The sequence below is a fragment of the Thunnus albacares genome, chromosome 15, assembly GCF_914725855.1.
Source record: "Thunnus albacares chromosome 15, fThuAlb1.1, whole genome shotgun sequence".
Taxonomy (NCBI): Eukaryota; Metazoa; Chordata; class Actinopteri; order Scombriformes; family Scombridae; genus Thunnus; species Thunnus albacares.
In genome coordinates this window covers 10,206,739-10,229,406 of record NC_058120.1, presented here as the reverse complement: position 1 = coordinate 10,229,406, position 22,668 = coordinate 10,206,739, and the positions used below count along the sequence as shown (strand labels likewise).

The following is a 22,668-nucleotide window of genomic DNA, read 5'->3' as shown; positions in this document are numbered from 1 at the left end:
TGTAAGTACACTTTTATAATTAACTTGCACACTTAAAGACGAACTGACCTCTCAGGAAAATAGCTGAGAAGAAATGAAAAACTCCATAATATCAGCCATCAGTAGGCACACACGTACATCCATAAAATCACTGCAGATGCTGGGTAACAACAGTTAGCACACATAGATGAAAACACACCTGCTATACGTCATTTTCTAGGTAGATATTACTACATTTCAACTACAAATGGTCTTTCTTAGGTAAAGGTGAGGGTGTGAGCACACCTATATGGATGAGCTGTGATGGCATGTCAGACAAATGTTTCAATTATTGGTATTGATCACACAAATACTGGCATGAATATCCCATTGTATTGCATTAACAGTACAGTATTAAAAGCATACATATTTACACAAGAAAAAAGTGTGAATATATCAATATAGAATTCAGTGCTGTATTTATTGATTCATAAGCTTTTGAGCTAACACACAGGTTTCTTTTTTTTATCAGAAAAAAAGTAATACAACAACATGTATCTTAAAGTGTCTCAGTGCAATAGAGCACAGTAACTCATCAAATCCTAAATGTTAGGGAAACATAAATTAAACACACTAGAAGCCACTTAAATCCCTTCTTATGTCAGACATATTGGCTGTAGAGGCAGATTGTTTTGGGTTGAGATACCACATGGCGCAAAGCTCTTGTAAACATGTTATTCTGTTTATTAATCCTTGGTGTGATATCAGAGCCACACCTCAGTACTGGAGCTGCATGACAGACTCACACCCCTAACTCCCCTGAAAGCCAAACCAGCGCTCTGCAATGAAGACATCATGCGGTACAGCAGACAGCTCCTTCTGCCTGAGCTGGGTGTGCAAGGTACGGATTATTCTGTAAGCATTCCGTCAGGTGAGATTTAGGGCATGATTGAACATGAATTAGTAAATCTTGGTTGTCCACAGGTCAGCTGAACTTGTCCAAGACCTCAGTGCTTGTTGTGGGCTGTGGAGGACTGGGCTGTCCCCTGGCACAGTATCTTGCAGCAGCAGGCATCGGTAGGTTATTTAATTGAGAAAATCATAACCTGTTCTATCATTTACCTTGAAATAAATATATGGGTGTGAGTAACTGTTGAACTCTCAGTGGTTTGTCTTTTCTGTAGGCAAAATTAGCAATCTGGCTCACCTCCCAGGGGTGGGTAAACTAAATAAATGTTCCTGTGCGGGGAAAGGGGTGCAACCACAATTATGCATTTACATTTTCCAAAGAAATGTATCACACTACCCATTTTAGTGCTGTTTAATGAATACAATTAGGTGCACTGTGAAAAAGTAGGTAAAGAGACAAGAGTATATTTAGAGCTTTTAATTTGAGACGTTTTTTTGCAGTCTCACCTATGTCCTCTGGCACCTTAACAAAACTTTGGTTGTTTAACTGGAGAAAAACTGGAGGAAAGGGGTGTAGAAGTTTATGTATAGCAGATATAATCATCATCAGACTGAGCAAAGCCATTGAAAGTGGTGAGCAGACACAAAATTAGAGAAAAGGCAAAGACCAAGGACTATAGATAAAAAGTAGGCAGTCAAGTATGCTAAGTGAGACTTTATGTTTTTTTTCTTCCAAAGACAGACTTTGCTAAATTTGCATTTACACAGAGTTTAATTGTCATAATTCAACTGTTATCAGGGTTTGATATTTTATTCGAAACCCTTCCTCACTGCCTCGTTCATCGTTGTGTCTTGCAGGGCGTCTGGGCCTGCTGGACTATGACGAGGTGGAGCTTAGTAACTTGCACAGACAGGTGCTGCACGGTGAGGAGAACCAGGGTCAGGCCAAGGCTCTGTCTGCTGCCAATGCTGTCAGAAGGTACTGACTGGCACCTGCACACATTGTATGAAACATTATCCTATATAGAGTTCCACTTTGTGTGGGACAATGTCATGCAGGTCAAAAGCACCTGTATGCCAGTATCATCTGGTAGGACAAAGATATTTGACAGCATTTGAGAAATGTATTCCTCCTCATCTGTGCCAAAAAAGCACAAACAGATCTGAAATAGAGATGTTAGTATTTAGATATTATTAGTAAATGGTCAGTAACTATGATAATTGGCGTATTTTTATGCTTTTTGTGACCCTTTGGTTGCTGTGTAATGTATGCTGGCGCTCTCCAGTCTCACCACAGGTTATATTTGGTTGTGTATTTCTCCCCAGTCTGCAAATATTGTGTAAACATGTTATTTTAGAGACAGCTTTTTTTGGTGCCTTTCTCCCTCACAGTGGGCCTACTGTGGTTAGCACTCAGATTTTATAGCCAATGCCACACGAGGGCGTCATTTCTCTGACTAGGAAATGACTTTTGTAGTGTATTGATGCTGTAGTACACACAGACTGGCATCATCTTCCTTCTTTGCCTTCAAAACTCACAAGTTGTGGTTTTTGGTTGAACAGAGCCACTAGTACAGCTCTGATATGGGTTCTGATTATGTCTACAGGTTGAACTCAACAGTAGAGTGTGTTCCCTATCACCTGCAGCTCTCGCCGGAGAACGCTTTACAACTCATTCAACAGTATCCTGCCGCAAAGTCCTCAGCCTACATCTGTTACGCAGACCTGCCACTGGCTAATTCCTTGTCATGAATCTTAACAGCTGCCATCCACTAAGTCTTACCCATGCTTATGATTACATATCACACTGCATGAAGAGCATTTTGGAAACCTAAAAGAGAAATGTGCATGTTTAACTCAGAATTACTTTACCTTGACTTTTCTGTTCTCATATATGACATTGTAGCAGATTGTTCAGACAATGTCCCCACTCGTTATCTTGTGAATGACGCCTGTGTGCTCAGCGGCAAGCCTCTAGTTTCAGCAAGTGCCCTGAGAATGGAGGGACAGGTAAGGTAGAAAAACTCAATTGTCATCAGTACACCCTCATTTCACCAGCGTAAAAACCTTGGTGTTCTGAGTGTATATGTGTGTGTGTGTCTGTGCAGTTGACAGTATATAACTACTGTGGAGGCCCTTGCTACAGATGTCTGTACCCAGTACCCCCACCCCCGGAGACAGTGACCAACTGTTCTGATGGAGGGGTATTAGGAGTGGGTAAGTCGTCTACTTCTTGTCCCTTTACTTTCCCAGAAGTCATTAACTTTAAACAGAGTACAGTCTTTGTAAATGATAGTCGTTAGTAACGTTTTCCACTTATTTTTAAGTTCCCGGGATAATGGGCTGCTTCCAAGCATTGGAAGTCCTCAAGATTGCCTCCGGACAAGGCTGTATCCTTTTGTTTTCCATTCTTAACTCCCACTTTACATACAGTACTTTCCTCTGCCATTTCGTTGCTGTACTGAACATCTAGACTTTCTGCCCAGTCATCTGGATGAACCAATAAAGAACTGCTGAAAGGTTTTCATTGTAACAAAGTTAGGGATGGGGAGGGTGTTTTGTGCTTGTCTGATAAAATAAAACAAAAACAGACAGGAATATTTTTGTCTGCACTCTCTGGACTGTGCTGACTCTTCATTTGCTGTCGTCTCATGAAGCTGTTGTGGTAACAGCGTTCTCATGCTAATATACAGTAGACTCACATCAGAGAATAGACCTGCCCTATCCTGCCCCCAGTCTTGCATTGTCATATCCTGCTAATACCTGGAACTGGTGCGTCAGCCAGGGAAGTGTCATACTGTTAAAAAGAAAAAGAAACAGAAAGTTGCCATGGTGTATATACACAACTGGGAGCCGATTCTTGGAATCAAGCTGCGTGGTGATACTTTTCCTTGACCAGGCGTGCTAGCTTCCTGCGGTCAGCAGCTGGTGATATTTGACGCTCAAAATGCCAGATTCCGGTCCATCAAGTTACGGCCCAAGCAGGCTAGCTGTGCAGTGTGTGGAGAAAACCCCAGTGTAACCCAGCTGGTGGACTATGAGACCTTCTGTGGGTCTGCTGCAACAGATAAGGTTGATCATTAAAGAAGAAACTTGATATTATGGATTGGAGGTTTTTATGCAAGAATGCATGCCTTGTACATTTTCACAGGAATATTAACTTTTTTAAGTCATAAGCAGTGTTTCTTATATCAGCTAGATTTAACCATTTAATCTGACACATACAAAATACATGTAATTATCCTCTAATCACAGGAAAATTCTCTCATTGCCTCATTTTCCTTTTGTTTCAGTGCCGCAAACTCAACCTCCTCTCCAGAGATCAGAGGATCACAGTGCAGGTAGGAATATACACTCCAGAACAGTTAGCCATTGCGTGACTCCCTGCATTTAGAGCTGATTATTGTATGATTAGTCACAATTTTTTTTCTCAGTTTTCATGTGCATTCATAAAACTGATTACATCTCAGCGCTGACCCAACCCTAAATGGGAAATGACTTAAAATGTGCCTGTAGATTTTCTATGGGAAAGAATAACATGTTCTATTTGGCACCGAGAGTAGTGGTAGTGGATTGCATCTGTTTATGTTTCTGCAGAATTGGCGCTTTCAAACCCGCTGAGTCATTAAGCACAGAGATGGGGATCATGATTGATTGGGCTGTAATCGAGATTGTGCAAGGGGCTCCAGTTAGAAACAGTTTTGTTTCCTGTGATTTGAGGAAAAGCAGTTAAAATGTTCGTATTACTCTGCAAATGCAAATACAAGCGGTACCTATTTCAACATTTGCTGTAAGTCATTTAGGTTTCCCTGTTTAACTGGAGAGATACAAATCAATTCAATTTTCTGTTCCAAAAGATAAAACCACACCTCTCTCAATTATAAAGTTCATTGTATTTGTGCATAAAGGACTGTTTTAATGTAATTCCAGGATTACAAATCCATAATGGACAAAGCAGAGCCCCATCTTTTGCTGGACGTGCGCCCTCTTGTGGAAGTGGATATATGCCACTTACCCACCTCTCTCAGTATCCTTCTGGTGACAGAGACACAAAATCAATCTCTCACTGTCATAACTCTAAACCTTCTGATCGTGTTTGTCTGCTCCCCGTATCTGTGTGATTATTCTCCTTATATTGTCGCCCAGACATCCCACTCTCAAGTTTAGAAGACAGGAAGAGTGAACATATCCGATTACTCCAGGAGAGCATCAGCCAATTGAAACAGCAGATGGCGGGTGACTGCCGGCCTCCAGGTAACATGTCAAAACACCATTTAGGTCCGTACATGTTGTTTGAAATGAACAGGCACTTTGTGTGCATATTCACAGTCCACTGTGTAGTCACATACTGCCAGGCTGGCGGCTTATTTTGGACAGCTAGTAGCAGGTTGTAATGGGGTTGCTAGGTGACCCCTTTTCCAAAACAAGTATGGCCAACCTGAGCAGCTGGCCTGCTTTAGAGAAATTAATATTAAAAACTTTATTTTGGTGCTGCTCTGTATATTCACTGTGTTGAGGTTTCTTTATCAATGAGCTAAATTTAGCTTAGCATATAATACATTCTTAGCTGTCTATTTTATAATCAGTTCCAATTTACCTGTTTATACTCGGTGTAATGTTTGTACCATTCAGCTTTTTGTCCCTCACGGTGTTTTTGTTTGTCCTTCAATCATACAGTATGAATGTATTGAAGTTCTTCTGTAATTTGAATCTAAAGCATATTTAGTTCACAAGATCCGCTGTCGTCACCAAACTTATCTCTCATTGTTGTCTCTCTGTGGTTTCCTCCAGTTTATGTGATTTGTAAGCTGGGTAACGACTCTCAGAAGGCTGTGCAGGTTCTGGAGAAGATGAGTGGATCAGAAGTGGACAGTATCAGAGTGAAAGACATCTGTGGGGGCCTAATGGCTTGGGCGCAGAGGATAGACCCCACATTTCCACAGTATTAATGCATTTAACTTTGACAAGACTGTTCTATTAATAAACTCCTGCATTCTGTTTGTCATCTTTGATTATTTTTTACTTATGTGCATTGGACATTGTGTTCATGACATTGTTTCAGGTAAATTGTCTTTAATGCCAATGCTGAGTTGCAAAATCTCACTAAGTGTAACAGCGGACCAGTTCCTAAAATTTGTTGTGTAATTTTCTGTGTTCAGCTCATCAAAAACAGAGGCAAGCAGTTAGATAACACGTAAGCATCCTTGCAAAATCAAGTCCTTCTTCCTGTTTTTTCTGTCAATCAGAAATTCTGTTGAAAAGACATCTTCCTCATATATAATAAATCAAACCTAAGTTGTCCATGTCAGGGGCCCTCAAGTAGACACAGTGGGCCACAGACCCTTATTTTTTACAGTAAACCCCCCCTATCTAAAAAGAGTTAAATTGTCTAGACAACACAATAGAGACTAAGAGCTATGAACAGAAATCTTATACTTTCTTTTATGTCTATTTGTTAAAATAAAGTGAAATCAATCCACTCCTCATTTTGCTGGGGGCATCCTGAAGCCCCTTTAAGGGCCCCTGAGGACTCCTGTACTCTACTTTGGAAAACTGTGCCACAAACCGATCCGGGTTGTGTAGAAGTTTTTTTTTTTCTTCTTGGCATGGCCAAGTTGAAATAACGGAAAAGAAATGCACATGCGCATTGGTTAGAACTCCATCGGAGGCGCCATTGCTTTACAGGGCTGTAGTTCAAGTTTTCCTCCCCACACATGGAAAGTCAGTTATGCGGAGATAATAGAAAGACTCCAAGCCCCAACGACGGTCGCTGCTCTTTTTCTCGTCAAGCAGGGGGAGTAGTCACAGCTGGAAGGATAATAAGATGCGCATGAATTTACAATCTGGAATAAAAGATAAAGAGAAAATAAATGGACGGCTCGGTTAGTCTCAGCGCGCCTGTAAGTAAAAGTAATGTTGGTATTTATTTTACGTAGGCTACGACGCTGCGCTTTTGTTTGAGACTTGAGAAAAGTGCAGAATAATAAACTTGAGACTCCGCTTTCCTCAGTTGATGGAGTTACAAAGTTTCTTCAGTCCACTCACAATGGAAAGAAATGCGCCCTTCGCTGACTGTGAAGGTAAAGTATCATTTCTGAAACATTCAAAGGCGACGTTTGTTCTTTTTTTAACGAGCTTTACGTGACGAGACAGTTCAACTGCAACAAAGTCTCCCGTGAATGTGCAAATTCACGGCTTGTATAACTTGTTTTGCTGGCATTCTCGAGTCTCGACTCGGGGTTGTGTTCTGCCAGCAAGCCAGTCGAAAGTGGGAGGGGTGCAGATGTTCAGAAGCCTCTGTTCCAGATGTTTGTGGAGTTTGAATTCTTGTAAACCCAGAAATGATATGCTTTATCAACTTTTACGTGTCCTCGTGAGGTATAATTTCATCGTCCTGCACACTAGCATCAAGGCCCATTTGTGTTTGAGAGAAAAAAAACTTCTTAAGTTCACCAAAAAGTTAAAAAAAAAACAACAGGCGATGTTAATGTTAAAACCTATGACACTTCACCTAAAAGTTTAAGTTGTTGCTAATTTAGCACGGTCCATTTACAGCTACACGCAATATAAGCTAACCTTGGGAAGCACTCACAACCAAAACAACGGAAAGCAACATGAAAACAATACAAACAACAATATAAATAACCTACCTGAAGCATAATTTCATGATTTAAGAATCTGTTTTAAGCAAAGGCAAAGATTTTGTGGTCTTCATTTAAAAAAAAAAAGATGAGCATGTGTCTCTGTGATGTTAGTGTGGTAGCGGCAGTGAAATGAGAGCTGTAATTGAAAAGGCAGATTGGCTGGAAAATGTCTTTCTAAATGAATTCAACCAAAGAGTGTCCATGAAATGAAGAAAAGGAGCTGGCACGTTCATACAGCCGGGATGAGAGCTTCTAATGTGCATCAATCCTTTACTTTTCTTTACTGTATTCAGATAGGAGAATGTTTTTTTCATTATAAATATAGCACTGTGTGTGTTTGTCTCTGTGTGTGTATGTTTGTGGTGACAGGCTTCCTGTGGTCAGAGTGGATTACTGACTTCAGTAAGGATAAGGATCACCACTCCAGGATATGAAGTTTGCTGCAGTGATTTCACTGCAGAAGCCTGCGGATTGTTCAGAGACTTTTTCTCCATCACCTGCCCGTCTAGTGAATGTGGTGCGTGAGCTCAGGTGGGCGGATAGGCTGTTACCCTCATAATTTGTGAGAAACAATGTCACACTCATAAAAAACAGACATACAGTGCTGACTCACTGATGAGGACCAAAGATTTCCCCTATCAAAAGCCTATCCACCTCCTTCACTGAACCCTCCACTATTCAGCATTTCACGTCGCCATTGGAAGAAACCCAATGTCTGCCTCCCCTCCCCCATCCTTACCTCGAGCCTTCCTCCACTCTCTCCATCCGCACCACCCATCCTTGCCGTCCGCCCCGTCCCCGTCACCGAGCCCGCCCGGACCGCTCTACACGAGACTGTCCAACGGTAGTCACAGCGCTCCCAGCCCCACCAACTCCCGCAGCTCCTTCCATGGGGTGTCCTTCCTGCTGCAGATCGGACTGACCAGAGAGACGGTCAACCTGGAGGCCAGTGATCTGTCGCTGTCTGCTGTCAAGGACCTGGTGTGCTCCATAGTGGACCAGAAGGTAAGGATCTCATCACATCTCAAAATCACACTCTGTTTCCAGTTACATAGGACATCCCTCATCAAACATTTTTCTCTACCCACTACAATTAGCTCGCTTTCAAACTGAAGCAGTCATTCTGACGGGCCAACATGATGCACCAAATGTTTTGCCATCTCCTACCATATTCATCTGTTTAGGTTTTGTTTTCCAAAGCAGACATCTGGGCCTTGTGCCCCAAAATGAGTCAAACACCGCAGAAGCATGCTCACAACAGCAGCGATGCTCCTTCAGTTACAGGACACAGCGTAGCGGTGCCAGTTATTTACATTGTGGTGTAACGTTGCTGGACTTGCATGATGCAAGTGCACGCATACAAGCTCATACACACATACAGAACTACTCTGTGGTTTTGCTCTGTCTGAAGTTATACCCAAAGAGGAGCTGGATATTCTTTATTTTTCATGACATTGGTAATGGGTTGTAATGTAACTGGAGTGTAACCTCAGCACAAGAAGTGACTTTAAATGCAAGTATAGGCTGCAATATTTAACATCATTCGCCATCTCATATTTGGTTGTGTAAGACAATCTGAGCGTGTGTGTGCCTGATTATAACATGCAAAATAAGAATGAGGGCAAAACATTCAAATTTTTGTTTTTCATTTGAATTGGCCCCATATGATAATAAGCATAGTAAAGATATAACACCACAGATGATATGCCTTTTATATGAAGTGTTTTTGTCTGTCTGGGATATATAAACATGTTCAGTAAACTACTACAAATGCCAAATAAGATCAAAAAAGTCTGTCACATGATCTGCAGTGTTAAACTAGTAATACATTTGCTTAGTAATACAATAAGTACTGCAAATTGAAGTTCAAAGTTGATAACATGTATAATTATTTAACTTTTAAATACACAGTATTTATAAGAGACTTATAACACATCAGTGCCCTGAACCTCTTACTTGGTTATTTTGCGATTGTCTTCTTTGAGCCCATGCATGTGTACTTCATGCAGCAGTTGTGTGGGATTAATGGTGTGCAAAGCCTGTTGGAATAATGAAATGGCTGTGCATCCACACATCGCTGTTTTTTAACCTCTTGTGTATAATGATGATTACTCCATTTGTGTCTGTAATTATCATTGACTAAATAAAAGGAGGGTGATTAAACAGAGCACTTTCATCAGCCACTAGGATCTGAACATTTGGGTCGGTCAGAGCTATATTAGTGTTTGAGATGATGATGATGATGACGGTGGTGGTTTTTAATCAAAATAAGGAAAAATGAACGAGGGACAAACTTGTGTTGAGCACAGTGGAAGATAGTGAAGGAGCTATCTGTATTGAGTCTGTGTCCTTTGGTTTCATGTTGTCCAAGTTGACATTCCAGAGGAGCAGGGTAATGTTGTTGTTCTTTACGAGGTCTGCTGATTCTCACTAGCTAGTTATGAACAGTTCTGGTCCGCAGAGCAGAAAATCTCATCACTGCGCATATTTACATGGATCCTGTAACATATTGGCATAGTTGCAAAAATCTGTAACAGGAAAAGGGTGGGAAATATGATGCTTTGAAGAAAATCCCTTAAAGAAAATCAGTGCAGTGCATTCATAGTGCACAGTTGCTGATAATCTGCCAATATGACATCAGGATCACATATTGCTTTAGTGCAATTTTATCGTATCACTTCATATCACATGCATTCATCTAAAGATGCCATACACTCTAATGAGATATGCCAGGAAATGATCTAATTTATGGCCAACAGTCATGGGAACTCCTTTTTATAAGGCTATAAACATACTGCTGAACATACTGTACATCCTTTTCATCATAATATACTGTACATCATCACCACAGAACATATCCAGCCCGTTCATCCACATTATTGTGCATTTCTTCTGTTAAACACTGCCAAATGCAGTGTACTGCCTCAGCTATTTCATGAAATCGAGCCATATGGCTTCGATATCAATGGAAAATATGACTGTAGGCCCAGTGCGCTCCAGTCCATCCCTGCCTCACTTCTTGTTCTAAAATATGCATGACAATGGTGAGCCTTTTACAAAGTCTGCTCATCCGGGCCAAATTTTCCAGCTGAGGATCTCTGACCCTAGCTTAGCCGTTGACAGTCGTCCCAGGAACTCTCCGGTCAGCACAACCTCAGGTGTCTGTCAGCAGAGGCGAGACAGGAAAGAGCTTTAGACTTCATGTGGTAATATCTGCATGGAGATGGAGTCTGGATGGAAGTGTATTCCCCCCTTCGTGCTGCTGTTTCCTCCGCTGTGAGTTGGCCTGTTTCACTCGGTGACTCACCGCTCAGCCATGCAACAAACATGGATGCTTATCCAGACTTAAATCTGTCCATTCAGTGTTACATTTTCTGCTGTGTCAGCTGTTGTGAACTTTCAGAATGGGATTTAGATGTATGGCTATATCATGCACATTTTTAGGACTGCAAGTAATGATTATTTTCATTTTAGATTAATTGATTAGTCATTTGGTCTATAAAATGTCAGTAAATAGTGAAAATGTCAATCACTGTCTCCCAAAGCCCAAGGTGATGTCCTCAAATGTCTTCTTTTGTCCTGACCAGCAGTCCACAACCCAAAGATAATCATTTACTATAATGCAAGACTAAAGAAACCATTATATATTCATATTTAAGAAGCTGGAATAAGGGAATTTGGACATTTATTCTTAAAAAATTACTCAAAATCAATAACAATCAAAATAGTTGACAATTAATTTTCTGTCGAATGGCTAATTGATTCATTGACTAATCGTTGCCCTACATAGTATTTTGACAACAAATACTGTTCAACCATTTTGACATCTTGTTAGTCTTCAACCTCGTATTACAGTGGCTGAGCAGGTTGTTCATCTTCCTGTTGATAATATGTGTCTGAGTCACTGTGCCAGCAAGGCAAAAACAGCAGCCCAAATACACTTTCCTCAGCAGCGCTCCTTTAGCTTTTTTATGTGATCCCAAAGTGCTTTCAAGCATGCTGGAATATGTAGTGCCTCCACTATGTCTTGTCTCTGCTCTGGGTTTCTTCCAGTATACAGCCGAACTACCTCAACCCCTCTCGCTGGCCTGTTGGACTCCATTGCTGAGAGTGCTATTCTACACAGGAACTTTATTTTGGCTCCCTATACTTGCAATCTCATTCTTTCAGTATCTTCTCAAAGCTTGTGACCATAGCTTAAGGACAAATAGATGGTTTTCTGGTGAAGAGGTTGCTCTGCTTTGCTGTACAAATGTTCATTTTTAGTTTTGTTCTTAGTTTACTTTTGGAGCCTGTTCCTTCTCTGGCTTGCCAAACTATAAGAGATGTGACACTGTTCATCAATCTTAAGTTTTCATGGTAGGTAATAGGCAGCCACATCATGACAAACTAGCTCTTTTCCAATTTTCAGTGAGCCTTTGTGTTGAAGATGCTTGTTACTCGCAGAGAAATTACTGTTACAAGCCATGCATACAAGCCCTTATGCTATAGCAGATGTACTCTGGATGTGGTTGGACAGCTGTGGAATTTCCAGATGTTTTCATGTGCTCTCTTTTACTGTGTATAATGTGTCATGGCTTCAAGGTTGATATTTCATATCTTTCCTGAACCCTTTAGTTTTGAATAAGTCTCATTGTTTGACGGGGAGTCATGCAGCCTGTTATAATAGCTGTGTATTGTATAGATTTCGTACGGCTCATTCCTCTTCCTGCTAACGACTCAACCACATGACTTGGCAAGCATCCACAGAATAGATTTGCCTTTTCTCTGTTCTCTGTGCTGATCTATAGCTGGTTTTGATAGTAGTGGTTTGGACCACATTTACCAACTTCAGTGGTTAAGGTCAACCTTAGTCCAGGGCAACCTGATCCTGATAGGCTCAGTTTCAGTCTCTTAAAGCAGCTATTGTGGTTACTTCTACTGCAATCTAGTGAATACTTTAAAATATGACTGTTTTAGTGTCACCACTTGGCACAAAGGTATCAACTCTAAGCCAGGCTCCTCGAGGACTGTGAGAAAGGATAAAGGGAGCCAGCCAGTGGGTTGTTGAAACCCTCCCAGTGGGTTACCATCCAGCCCAGATCTAACCCGCGATGGCCCGTTGATGGCCCCTACAGTGGCTACATGTAACTCCATGTCGGGTCAGCCTTGTTTCACTTGTCGGGTCCTGACTTCTCTGTCTGGTTTTTGGGTCTTGATGAATGGTGCGAGATAAACATCCATAGCTTCCACTTGTTGAGCGTTTCCTGTTTGGTGTCGCCCAAGTCCTCTCGTGCAGCCAGCAAGGGAGCAGTGGCGGGACAAAAGTTCACGACTCCTTGAGAATGACTCCCAGCTAGCCAGCTGGTCAGCCCGGACAGCCAGCCAGCTACAGAACATTCCTCTTCACCCAGGCATTTTTGGAGGATGATGTGATGCTGCTTGGGATGGGTGGGATTAGACTGCTAGGAAACTGAAATATTTGAAGCTAAACACTTGCTTTGGTAGTACTGACCATCAGACAGATTTTGATGGATGCTGTAATGGTGAGTGTGTGATCCACACAGTTTAGTTTTAAGTCTTTATGGGACTATATTTAATATCTTTCAAAGGTGCAATTTAATTTTCAGTGGAGATGCTTTCTGGTGAATGTTGGCTGCAAACATGTTCGATATAAACGGAGAATTTACAGTGTAGCTTGGCATACGTTAAAAGCGTGTCTTGCTATCAAAGGGGATGATAAAGCTTAGCAGGAGGAAGGAAATTTGAAGTTATTTTGGCATAGGTAATGGAAAAAAAACATTAAACCATTGCCTCAAATGTTAGTTTTATGAATACTTTAATTTTAGCGCTTTTCCTTAGGATGTTACTGCGTTTTCACTCCAGCTGGAAATGCTGTGAAAGGCAGCTGCCTCAGCCACAGGTTTCCCCACTGGTTTTGTCAGTCCTTTAACTCCCAGTCTCTGGTTGAGGGTTGTACAGCTGCCTCTGTAATTAGCGAGACAAAGGCCTTTTTGAGTCAGAAGCAGGCTACGTTGGACAACGCACGGTAAAATGGCAGAGTATTGTAAAAACAAAAGGATTTGGATTGTTCTAAACCTTTGAGTAATATCACTTGCATGATGCAAGGTAACACTTGGCAGAGAAAACAAGATCGGCTCAACATTCCTTTTTCAAGAATAATTAGATTGAGTTGCAGCAGTTGAGAAGGCTTTCTTTTGGTTTGCATTTTTATTCTTTCATGATGGTGTTGTAATGGACAATATGTTTATCTGCCTTCATGTGCTATTTAGCAATGTTTAGTGTGTCCAATTTAGATCAGAAGATGTAGCTTTTGGAGTATAGAATCAATATGTGACTACAGGATTCTCACCTAAGACCTTTGTGTAGTAGGCCCACTAGAAGGTTGAGGTTTGTCATAACCATAGTATAGAAAGTATAGAAAGGAGCTAGAGAAAACTTAAAAAAGAGAAGAATATGAGAAGAGAAAATAGCAAGAGGGAAGGTTGCAGATGGAAAATGGAGAGACTGCAGTTCACATCGACCAAAACTAACTGAAACACACGGGAAATAAATCACCACCATCTCCCTCCCGCCCTCCCTCCCTCCCTTCGACAGTATAAGCCCACATCTGCATGTTCCTATGGAGCTGGCAGCCATATTTCACCCCAGAGGACGTCCCAACAGCACAGGGCTTTATGTGTGATATACATGGGGCCAGACGTTTCCTGGAAAGCACATTCAGCTCCCTCTCAAGAAAAAACAGGTCACCCCTGAGTCAAAGTATTCAGTGTTGGTATTGCGAATACACTGTTACAGTCGCCTTTTTTCCAGCTTAGATGGTTTTCAGTTTGTAGACAGACTGATGTATTCCAAAGCCATGGAGTTGACTAAACTGATATCACAATTGGGATATCTGAAAAAAAAACAAAAGTCTTCCATGTACAACTCTAAAGCCTACATGCACAAGGTATCTATCAATTTCCCTAGTCTTGGAGTAATTTGTGGAAAAGGGAGAGAGAGAGAAGAAAAAGGAGAAAAAAAATCTCTGAAGTTAAGTGAGCTAAGTAATTTCTACCATCTGCAGTGCACATTTCTGCCGCCTCGTTCTCCTTTAAATGTAAAGTGGCATGGCAGAACACAGAGCCCAGCCGCAAGAGTCAGGGAATGACAGAGTGGAGAAGAGTGGCCCTCTCTAGGGAAAAGGGGGCAGGGGAGGCTGGGACAGCCCTGTGGGCAGGCCTCGCATGGGCCACAGAGGGGGTTGTGGCCACCGAACGGCTGATGTCCTGCCGTTCAGTCGGTGCCAAAACCATCTATAAAAGGCCGCTCCTGCCACCAAGCGTGGCTTTGCTTTGGATTTGCTTCTCCTCTAGGCCTCCCGAATGCCCTTCACCATACTTGACTTTAGCCAGTGGTGGGAGATTATCTCACATCAATTCAATCTCTCCGTTAATACTGGCTGAATGGGTTTTGATTGTGATTATTTTGATGTAGTAGGCAGCAGTAATGTTGAACTCAGGAATCCTGGTGACTTTGTCCTTGTGAAGCCAACCACCTGTAGTGATTTAGGAGTACCTCCTGACAGACTCTACTAACATCCATTCATAAATTTGTAATGGTGGCATAACACAGTTCACTGAAAGAGGATATCTCATTTCCTTTATTAATTTACTCATTAACAGCTTGAGTTTTTCCTCTCCTTAGACTGGAGCTTTACCTTTACTACTGACAACCTCAGCACATTTGGAGGACTTCAACCATAACAAATGCTAAAGAAGGAGAGGGGGGGGGGGGGTTGAACTTGGTGTGGTGACAAGGACACTGCCTCTTTTAAGATATTAACCCTTGCTTATTTAATCTGTATCACTTCCGTCCATTTTCTGAACTAAAGAACCACCCATCTCAACTCGTAAACAAAACACCATGTGCCAAAAATGCTTTAAGTGTGAAGACCACACTGTCACTTCTGTAGATACGCAGTTATATTAGTGTGGCTGTATCGATCCATGTAGCAGCAGCAGAATGCAGAATGTCTTATTCTGTGTTGTTTTCTCAGCGCCGTTTGCCTTTCCTGTCTTTCAGTAAAGCAAGTGATCTGTCAAACTGATAGGAAGGTGGCAGGGGAAGTGCAATTACAAGTTGATACAACAAGAATACAATAAGAAACCTACTGTGTTATGAAGGTAGAAGGTCTTAAGAAATGCTTTTAATGAGCAACATTTGCCCTAAGGAAAAGCACCACAGGCCAAATGGAAAGAAAAGTAGTTGCATTACAATTCTACTTTTGTCTGATTGGCTCGTCTGGCCATTTTTAAACCTAAGGGAAGCAGTCAGCCACTCTGCATGAGTCCTTTTGTCACTGTGTCTCTTTCTTCAGCCGCACTCGCTGTTCGGTTAGTTCCCCTCAGAGCCGCTCCCTGTTTCCATATTCTCTCAGCTCCTGCTCTCCAATCTGCTGTGGTCGGCGGAGCAGCACAGCCTGTTCAGTCTGTGTGCCTGCGCTCAAATGGCTTTTCCCTACACTGCACTTGCTATTATTCTTGTCTGTGTGTTTAAATGTTCAGAGAAATTGCCTTTTTGGTGTCTGTGTTTTGAGGAAGGTGACAACTTGAGTGTTGGAATTTGGCTGGACTGCTGGAGTGTTTAGTTTAGTTTAGTCGAAGCACAAATGTATTTCTGTGCAACTACTAATTCAACAAAAGAACGTCTGTTAAAGTAAGTGCTCATTATTAATCATAAATAAAGAAAACCTCAAGCAGCTAATCCCTACCCACTTTCTGTAACACAGAGCCCACAGCAATTATTAATGTTTCTGTTGAGCAACAGCAGCGGGTTCCTACATCCTGCTATTACCTCGCACCTTATGACCTTCTGCTCCACCAGAGCAAGAGAAAGTGCAGTCGCCATCAATCTCATACTTGCATAAATTCCCCCAGGTTCACCTGTTTATTTGCCCCGCGTGGAGGTGAATCTGGCGGCTGTCCCCTTGCTACTCCAGGCCAGAGAGGGGGAGATGGAGTGTGTACTGCAGTATATCTCTGAGGCGGAGGCGCTGGCGGAGGATCGCAGCAGGGCTATAACTCATCAGTAGTGTGCGGGGGCCTAGCCAAGCATGTCTTAGATCACACTGCTCTCTTCCTGAGAGGCCTTAGATCCTGTGACTCAGCCTTCCTCTTCTCTGCCTGGCCTCTGGACACTGTTAATGCATGCAATACTCATGCACACACACACACACACTTCTACATACATAAATGCATGCAAGCAAGCACCCACATATGTTCAGGACACAGTCATGGTAGTGAGATGAGACATGTATGTAAAGGATGGTGCTATTAGGCCACCTGGGTCTCACTGGGGATACAGTGGCTAGTAACCAAACGGTGACCTCATCGCCATTATCTGCACTCCACTTAAGCGCTTTTGCACTTGAGGCCAAATTACCACAGAAGAGTATTGTTTCCCTGGATTCAAATAATCAAAAGCTGGGTGAAATAATCGCAGGATTTTCCTTGGAGAGCTACACAGCGACGTTTTGTGAAACCAGAAAGAGATTTGGCACAAAACCATCAGCTTTTGTGGCTGATGTAAATTGGGTAAGCGGTATAGCTTTGTTAGAATCTCCTGATGATTGAAGGAGGGCTAGGATGACAGGTGTAGAGCCTCCTACTACGACAAGCACACTCTGTGGTCTGCACAAGGCCCCGTGCCTAAGCTCAGTGGTTAGAGTGGTGATTCCACCTTGTCTGCACCCGAAATGTAGATTCACACACACACACACACAAGTTCACATTGGGTACAAGCACACACATACACAGCTCTCAGTTACAGTAACGGTGAATTAATTGCTCATGATCATATTTCAGTCCCCTGCATTTCTTCCAGTCAGCTATGCCTGAGCCATGCGGCATAGCTGTTCACACTTCTCTGAAACACAGAAAAAGAAAAAGACACGAGGTGAGAAGTGGTGTCGCGCCCTGAGAATTTTGGTCAAAGGTTGCTTTGTTGTTATGCTGACACTTGTCGACACAAAGCAGCAGAATGTTGCTCGTCGTCTGAATAAAGCAGGGACAGTTACAGCCGAGTGGTGATGAAGAGTTTAAGCTTTGCGCGGTGTGTGTCACAGTTTTGAAAGTGCATTTTTACAGCGTCATGCACATTGAAATTGACTGTAGTGCCAGATATATTTCAAGCAAAGCTTTATTCCACGCTTGGTTGAAAGTTTTGAGCGTTGCGAGGCATCAGGTGTCATTCAGACTGGATTGATTGTTTTGAAGATACCAAACACATACCAAATGTGTTCCACGATGATACAGCCTCATGCAGTTAAAAACCTATGAATGAACCATGAGCCATATTCTGCCACATGGAAGGGAAACAAGTTAGTCAGCCCGTAGAGTGAGAAAGTCACCGCTTCTCTTGCCGCTCTCCCACCACATGAGTTTCCTTTCCGCTGCGGGCCCTCTGCATGTGGCTGCTTCAGTTGGTTACCCATAGTGGAGTTTCTGTCCTCCTTTTGCAGTGGAAAAAAAAGCTGACTTGACTTTCGGAGGAGGACGTACTGTTGTTTGAATTTGTGTACATTGCGGAGACGGATGGGATGAGTTTGCTAGATCCTGCAAGTGCACACAAGAAGCCATATGAATGCTAGTACCTCGTCACCCCCCCCCCCCCACCTCCTCCTCTTGCTCTTTCTGCCTCCAGCTGTAGTGTGTTTTTCTTGGCCTGTGTCTGCAAACAGAGGAGCAAATCGTTTTATGTAATGTACCATTGAAATGAAGCACATGCTTCTCAGGCTTTCTTTCTGTAGAATGTTCCAAGGAGTTGCTTGACTCACCATGGGGCTGTGGTCAGTAGATCTACAGTATAATATACAGTGTGTAACACTTTGCAAAATTGATTTGCTAAATGAATAGAGCAGAGGATGGTGTGGTAGATGATGTCACCCCTGCACCACCAAGCTGTTTTATAAACTTTTCCCCTTTCGCAGTTGAATCAATCTGTCTTCAGGTTCTTCAAGGATGAGTTCATTAAAATAAGAGCCTGCGCCAGTATGAGCCTATCACGGGTATATTGGAGTACATTTATAAGCAATAAGAAATTGAAGTACAGAATGCCAAATATATATTTGAGGTCATTTAGAAACAGTGTCTCCAGTACATAGATTGTCCCCCAGAGAGAACTGACAAGTTTATTTTTCAACTGTAAAATGTCCCGCTCAGTACATATCATGGTTACAGTAATAAACAAATTTAAGGGAACTTTATCAAAAATGGTAGTTTATGTCATATATATTTAAAAAAAAAAGAATATTGTATTTAAAACTCTCAAATCAAAATGTACTAATTCTTCTCATTAAGTAGGACAAACGTCTGTAATTTGAGACCAGAGACTTTATACCTTCATAATGCATTTCAGTACCTTTCTTTTGCATGTGTTAATGTAAACGGCACAGTGAGCTTGTGGAAGTGAAGGTGTATTTTGCTTATTAGCAATCATTTTCATTTCAACATAACTTTACTTGCTTCTTTTGACATCGCACAACTAAAAACAGCATTTTTGAGTCATCACTTAAAGGTCGCAAAAGGTTAAGTGGCAATGTGGCAACGTGTCAGTTTGTTCACTTTCGCTGAACAATTGTTGTGCTTATGGTAGCACATGAAGACACTTTATAAGATTTTCTGCTCACTGCTGTTTCTAGGCAGCTTGTTTAAGCTTGTAACATTCCCTCCTTCAGCTAGTAATAATATTAATGTTAAAGTCTTTCAAAAGATTGAATGGGATTTTTTTTTTTTTGCCCAAGTCTGTGTAGATTTAATGTTTATGTTGAGTTTGCTTCATACCTACAGTGCAGCGAACACATCTGCACCATCAAAATCAATTATTTAGAAATCATGCGCCCAAATTATATGGAAACTGTTAATGGAGGACCAAAAACACTTCATGTTGAATAAGAGCGTGGAAAACCGGAGTGTTTCCAGTATACCCTCTTTTGATGCATCACTCCAAGTGACGAATGAATTATTTGGCTGTTGTTGATGCCCACATCTAGTAATTGTATAATTCGCCACGCATGTGTTTCTCGTACCATGCTCTGTGGAAAACTTTCGCTTGGTATTACATTAATAATATGTAATGAAAACAAATACAATTCCACTGTTGACTTTAATAAATTAACACAGTTTTCCACATCATGTTTGATGTGACTCAAAGTAATTACACAGCTTTCCCCCCAAGGTTCGCGTGAGCAGATAATTGGATTTTCCAATGCGTTTGTTTGACGAGTTATTGAAGTATATTTTCCTCTGTTGTGGGCATTAACATGCACCTCAAAGTCAAACAATGGTTTCCCCGTTGTTTTGACACTAAAAAACTGTTTTCCTATTTGTGAAACCCTCACTACGCCTCAGTGGAACTTATGGTTTTATGACATATTATAGAGCATGTTGATTCAGCACATTTTGTCTATTAAATCTCTTGTACATCAAAGCTCATCAAGTCATGCTTGGAGTTATTCAATATGCGTGCAATTTGGCCCAACTCTCTTCTTATTAGTCTCCTTTTAAGGTGATCTTAGAGACTTGCTTCAATTAAATAACAGAAACAAACAGAAATCAACATCTTGTGTCTTCTGGTGGAGGGTCTCTGGGGCAGTGTGATCTGTGTCTTAGCGCTGTTAAATAATTGCAGGCTTATCAGTCAATGGACTTATTTATCTTGTGAATAAAAGCACCTTGTATCATACTGATCTTGTGATAGTCTTTATCTTGCCACCTCAAGCTAAATGAACAAGGACTTTCTACCTCCTGACTCTGGTTAAATGTTTCACAAGAACCCGGTACCTTGATGAAAATATTTAGGTTTTGTCCTCAGCAGGGAGGTTAGATCATCCTTTAATCTCTGCTTTTGTAATGAAGTTGCATATCTGAATGTCTAAAATTTAATTACATTCATTTACCTCTGCATATTCACACCAGGGAGCTGACCAGTAGAACCGCAGACTTCAGCCTGGGGATAAGTGCCTGCTCAAGGGCACCTCAGAAGAGTGAGAGGGTTGCTCATTTACCTTTAACACCCACGGTTTCCCTGCTGGACTTCGCATTCAAATTAGTGTCAAAGCAAAAATATGTCTTAAGTCCATCCACTGTAGCATTATCAGGTTTATTTCTCCAGGTACATGTCTGATTGAAATGCCAAAACAACAGTAAAATGCTCAAATTTCCACAAATGTCAAAAAGATTGATGGAAAGTTGGAAGTCCTGGGCTGCCATTTGATTGGAAAAGTGAGTTAGAGAAAAAAAAAAAAAAACATCAAAAGAGAACACATGTGGTTAGTTCCCCTCATGCAATTTTATTGTTTTGTATAATGACGCCTCATTGTGTTTCTGCACTTTTCTAAACTAACTTTTGTGCTTAATTTTCTCTAGGTCAACTTAAGTTTTATACAGCGGTGGTTCCTCTGTGTCAGATTAATTATTTACAGAGCAATAACAAAGAAAGACATGGGCCACAAAGTCGTGGTCGTGAAAAACAAATCACATGGCCATGAAATGCCAGAGGTCACATGACAATCATACAGAATTTTGAAAAGCTCTCTGGCATTTTCAAATGTGTCCACTTTAAAGAATTGCTTCCATAGTTGGTGGTCCAAAAACACTGTTAACTGTGGAAAAAAGTCCAGAACTGACAAGAAAATGATGCTCTTTTAAATGCATTAGTGTGAACATGACATAAGTCAGCGCCACTTCTTTTCTAAAAAGGGAGATAATCCAGATTTGTTGAGCAACACTACATTTAGATGTTTTTATGAAAAGCATTGTTTACTAAGCTACAGATGTAAGTACAACCTCATGCAGACTTACTCGAGCAGGACATTTTTACTGTAATCGTATTCCAGATCTGTCTGGCTTGCTGCCAGACTAATAAAGGTGTGAGGCAGCCTGAGGTCAAGCAGCATACTTTTCCTTACTGTAATCACATGGCCATCTGTCAGAGCCTGTGCACCGCTCTCAACACCGTTTCCCTTTTGCCACCCACCTCTGCAACACATCACACATGCACATACGCACATATGCCTAACCTAATGTCATGCACCATTCTACTCTTACTGCTAGCCTGTGACTGAGTGCACCTATTTATTCTTGCTTATTTTATGGTGATAGCAAAGAAATTCAGCAGAATATTCTCCTACAGCTCGGGTTTTAATGTCATATTCATCATTAGATATACGTAGATGACTTATGATTTACGAGTCATATCCCTAATCTATCATTTTGAGTCTTACTATGTTCTGCAAGAAAGCATCATTATTCCTCAATGCCAAATGGCACAGTTGATTATTCAAACCAGATCATTTTTTTTTTCATGTCTGTCTTGAGGTAATTTGTTTTTGGCTTGCAATGAAATGAGACCATATTTCAGATCTGTCCCGCCACGGCCCACTCGCCCCCCCATCATCTCCCCTCTTTCCTCATTCTCTCCTGCCTCTCACTCTCTTTCCTTATAACAGGATTTAGCATATCAATGGCGGATTAGTTCGTTTAACAAAAGCTTACTACTGCAAAGCCCCTTTCCACTCGTCTTTCCAGCCTGACTTGTGGACCTCACACACAGCTCCTCCGCGCCGGGGTCTTTGGTGTGCGTGTGTGGTCGCGGATGCTTGGTTGAATGGATTTACGTTTGAAGATGACAAAAGACATGCTTAGTCACTATGGGCTTCGGAGATGTATGCGGTAGCATGTGTGGGTGATGGTGTGTGAGGGTGCATATGTGTACAGGAGCACGGTGGAGGTGAGCGGTTCGTTTCTACATGCGGGAAGAGAAAGCACGTGCTATTGGCGCTTAATGCGTGCATGCACCCACAGGTTAGCCATCAATTAACTGTGATCTGAACAACATGCTGTTAAAATGTGTCCTAAACCTGCAAATCTATTGTTCTTGCACCTCTTGCTTCCTCTTGCTTTAATGAGGCATGGAAAAAAGAAGTGTCCTCTGCCCTCACAGCCGTTATGTACTGGCCTGCAGATGCTCCTGCTTTGGAATGGGACCCCTTCTGTACAGTGGAAAGTGTTGCACAGAGTGCCAAGAGGCGGTGACTCCAGCTGGCTAGATTTGGGCATTGACCGCAATTTTTGTGTGTGTGCGTGCGGGTCTGAGAGCAGGCGTGTCAGGCGAGTGG

At 41.8% G+C, this 22,668-nt stretch overlaps 2 protein-coding genes across 6 annotated transcripts in view; both read left to right on the top strand.

Annotated features, from left to right (window-relative positions):
• The window catches only part of mocs3 (molybdenum cofactor synthesis 3), a 6,309-nt gene extending 437 nt beyond the window's left edge, over positions 1-5,872 (top strand). Inside the window, exons 2-13 of the mRNA XM_044375856.1 lie at positions 727-859; positions 943-1,035; positions 1,726-1,846; positions 2,475-2,549; positions 2,760-2,877; positions 2,976-3,084; positions 3,195-3,257; positions 3,776-3,939; positions 4,161-4,208; positions 4,798-4,894; positions 5,014-5,121; positions 5,659-5,872. Coding sequence (XP_044231791.1) covers positions 727-859; positions 943-1,035; positions 1,726-1,846; positions 2,475-2,549; positions 2,760-2,877; positions 2,976-3,084; positions 3,195-3,257; positions 3,776-3,939; positions 4,161-4,208; positions 4,798-4,894; positions 5,014-5,121; positions 5,659-5,816 — 1,287 coding nt within the window. The 3' untranslated portion in view covers positions 5,817-5,872. The remainder of the gene's footprint in view (positions 1-726; positions 860-942; positions 1,036-1,725; positions 1,847-2,474; positions 2,550-2,759; positions 2,878-2,975; positions 3,085-3,194; positions 3,258-3,775; positions 3,940-4,160; positions 4,209-4,797; positions 4,895-5,013; positions 5,122-5,658) is intronic.
• A 658-nt stretch (positions 5,873-6,530) lies between these two features.
• Positions 6,531-22,668, top strand: part of prkd3 (protein kinase D3) — a 38,008-nt gene continuing 21,870 nt past the window's right edge. For 3 of the 5 annotated variants that reach the window (XM_044375367.1, XM_044375368.1, XM_044375363.1), the window contains exons 1-2: positions 6,531-6,947; positions 7,881-8,516. In XM_044375367.1, the coding sequence (XP_044231302.1) occupies positions 8,223-8,516 (294 nt within the window). In that variant the 5' untranslated portion in view covers positions 6,531-6,947; positions 7,881-8,222. The remainder of the gene's footprint in view (positions 6,948-7,880; positions 8,517-22,668) is intronic. The other 2 variants (XM_044375364.1, XM_044375365.1) reach the window with 2 other exon arrangements.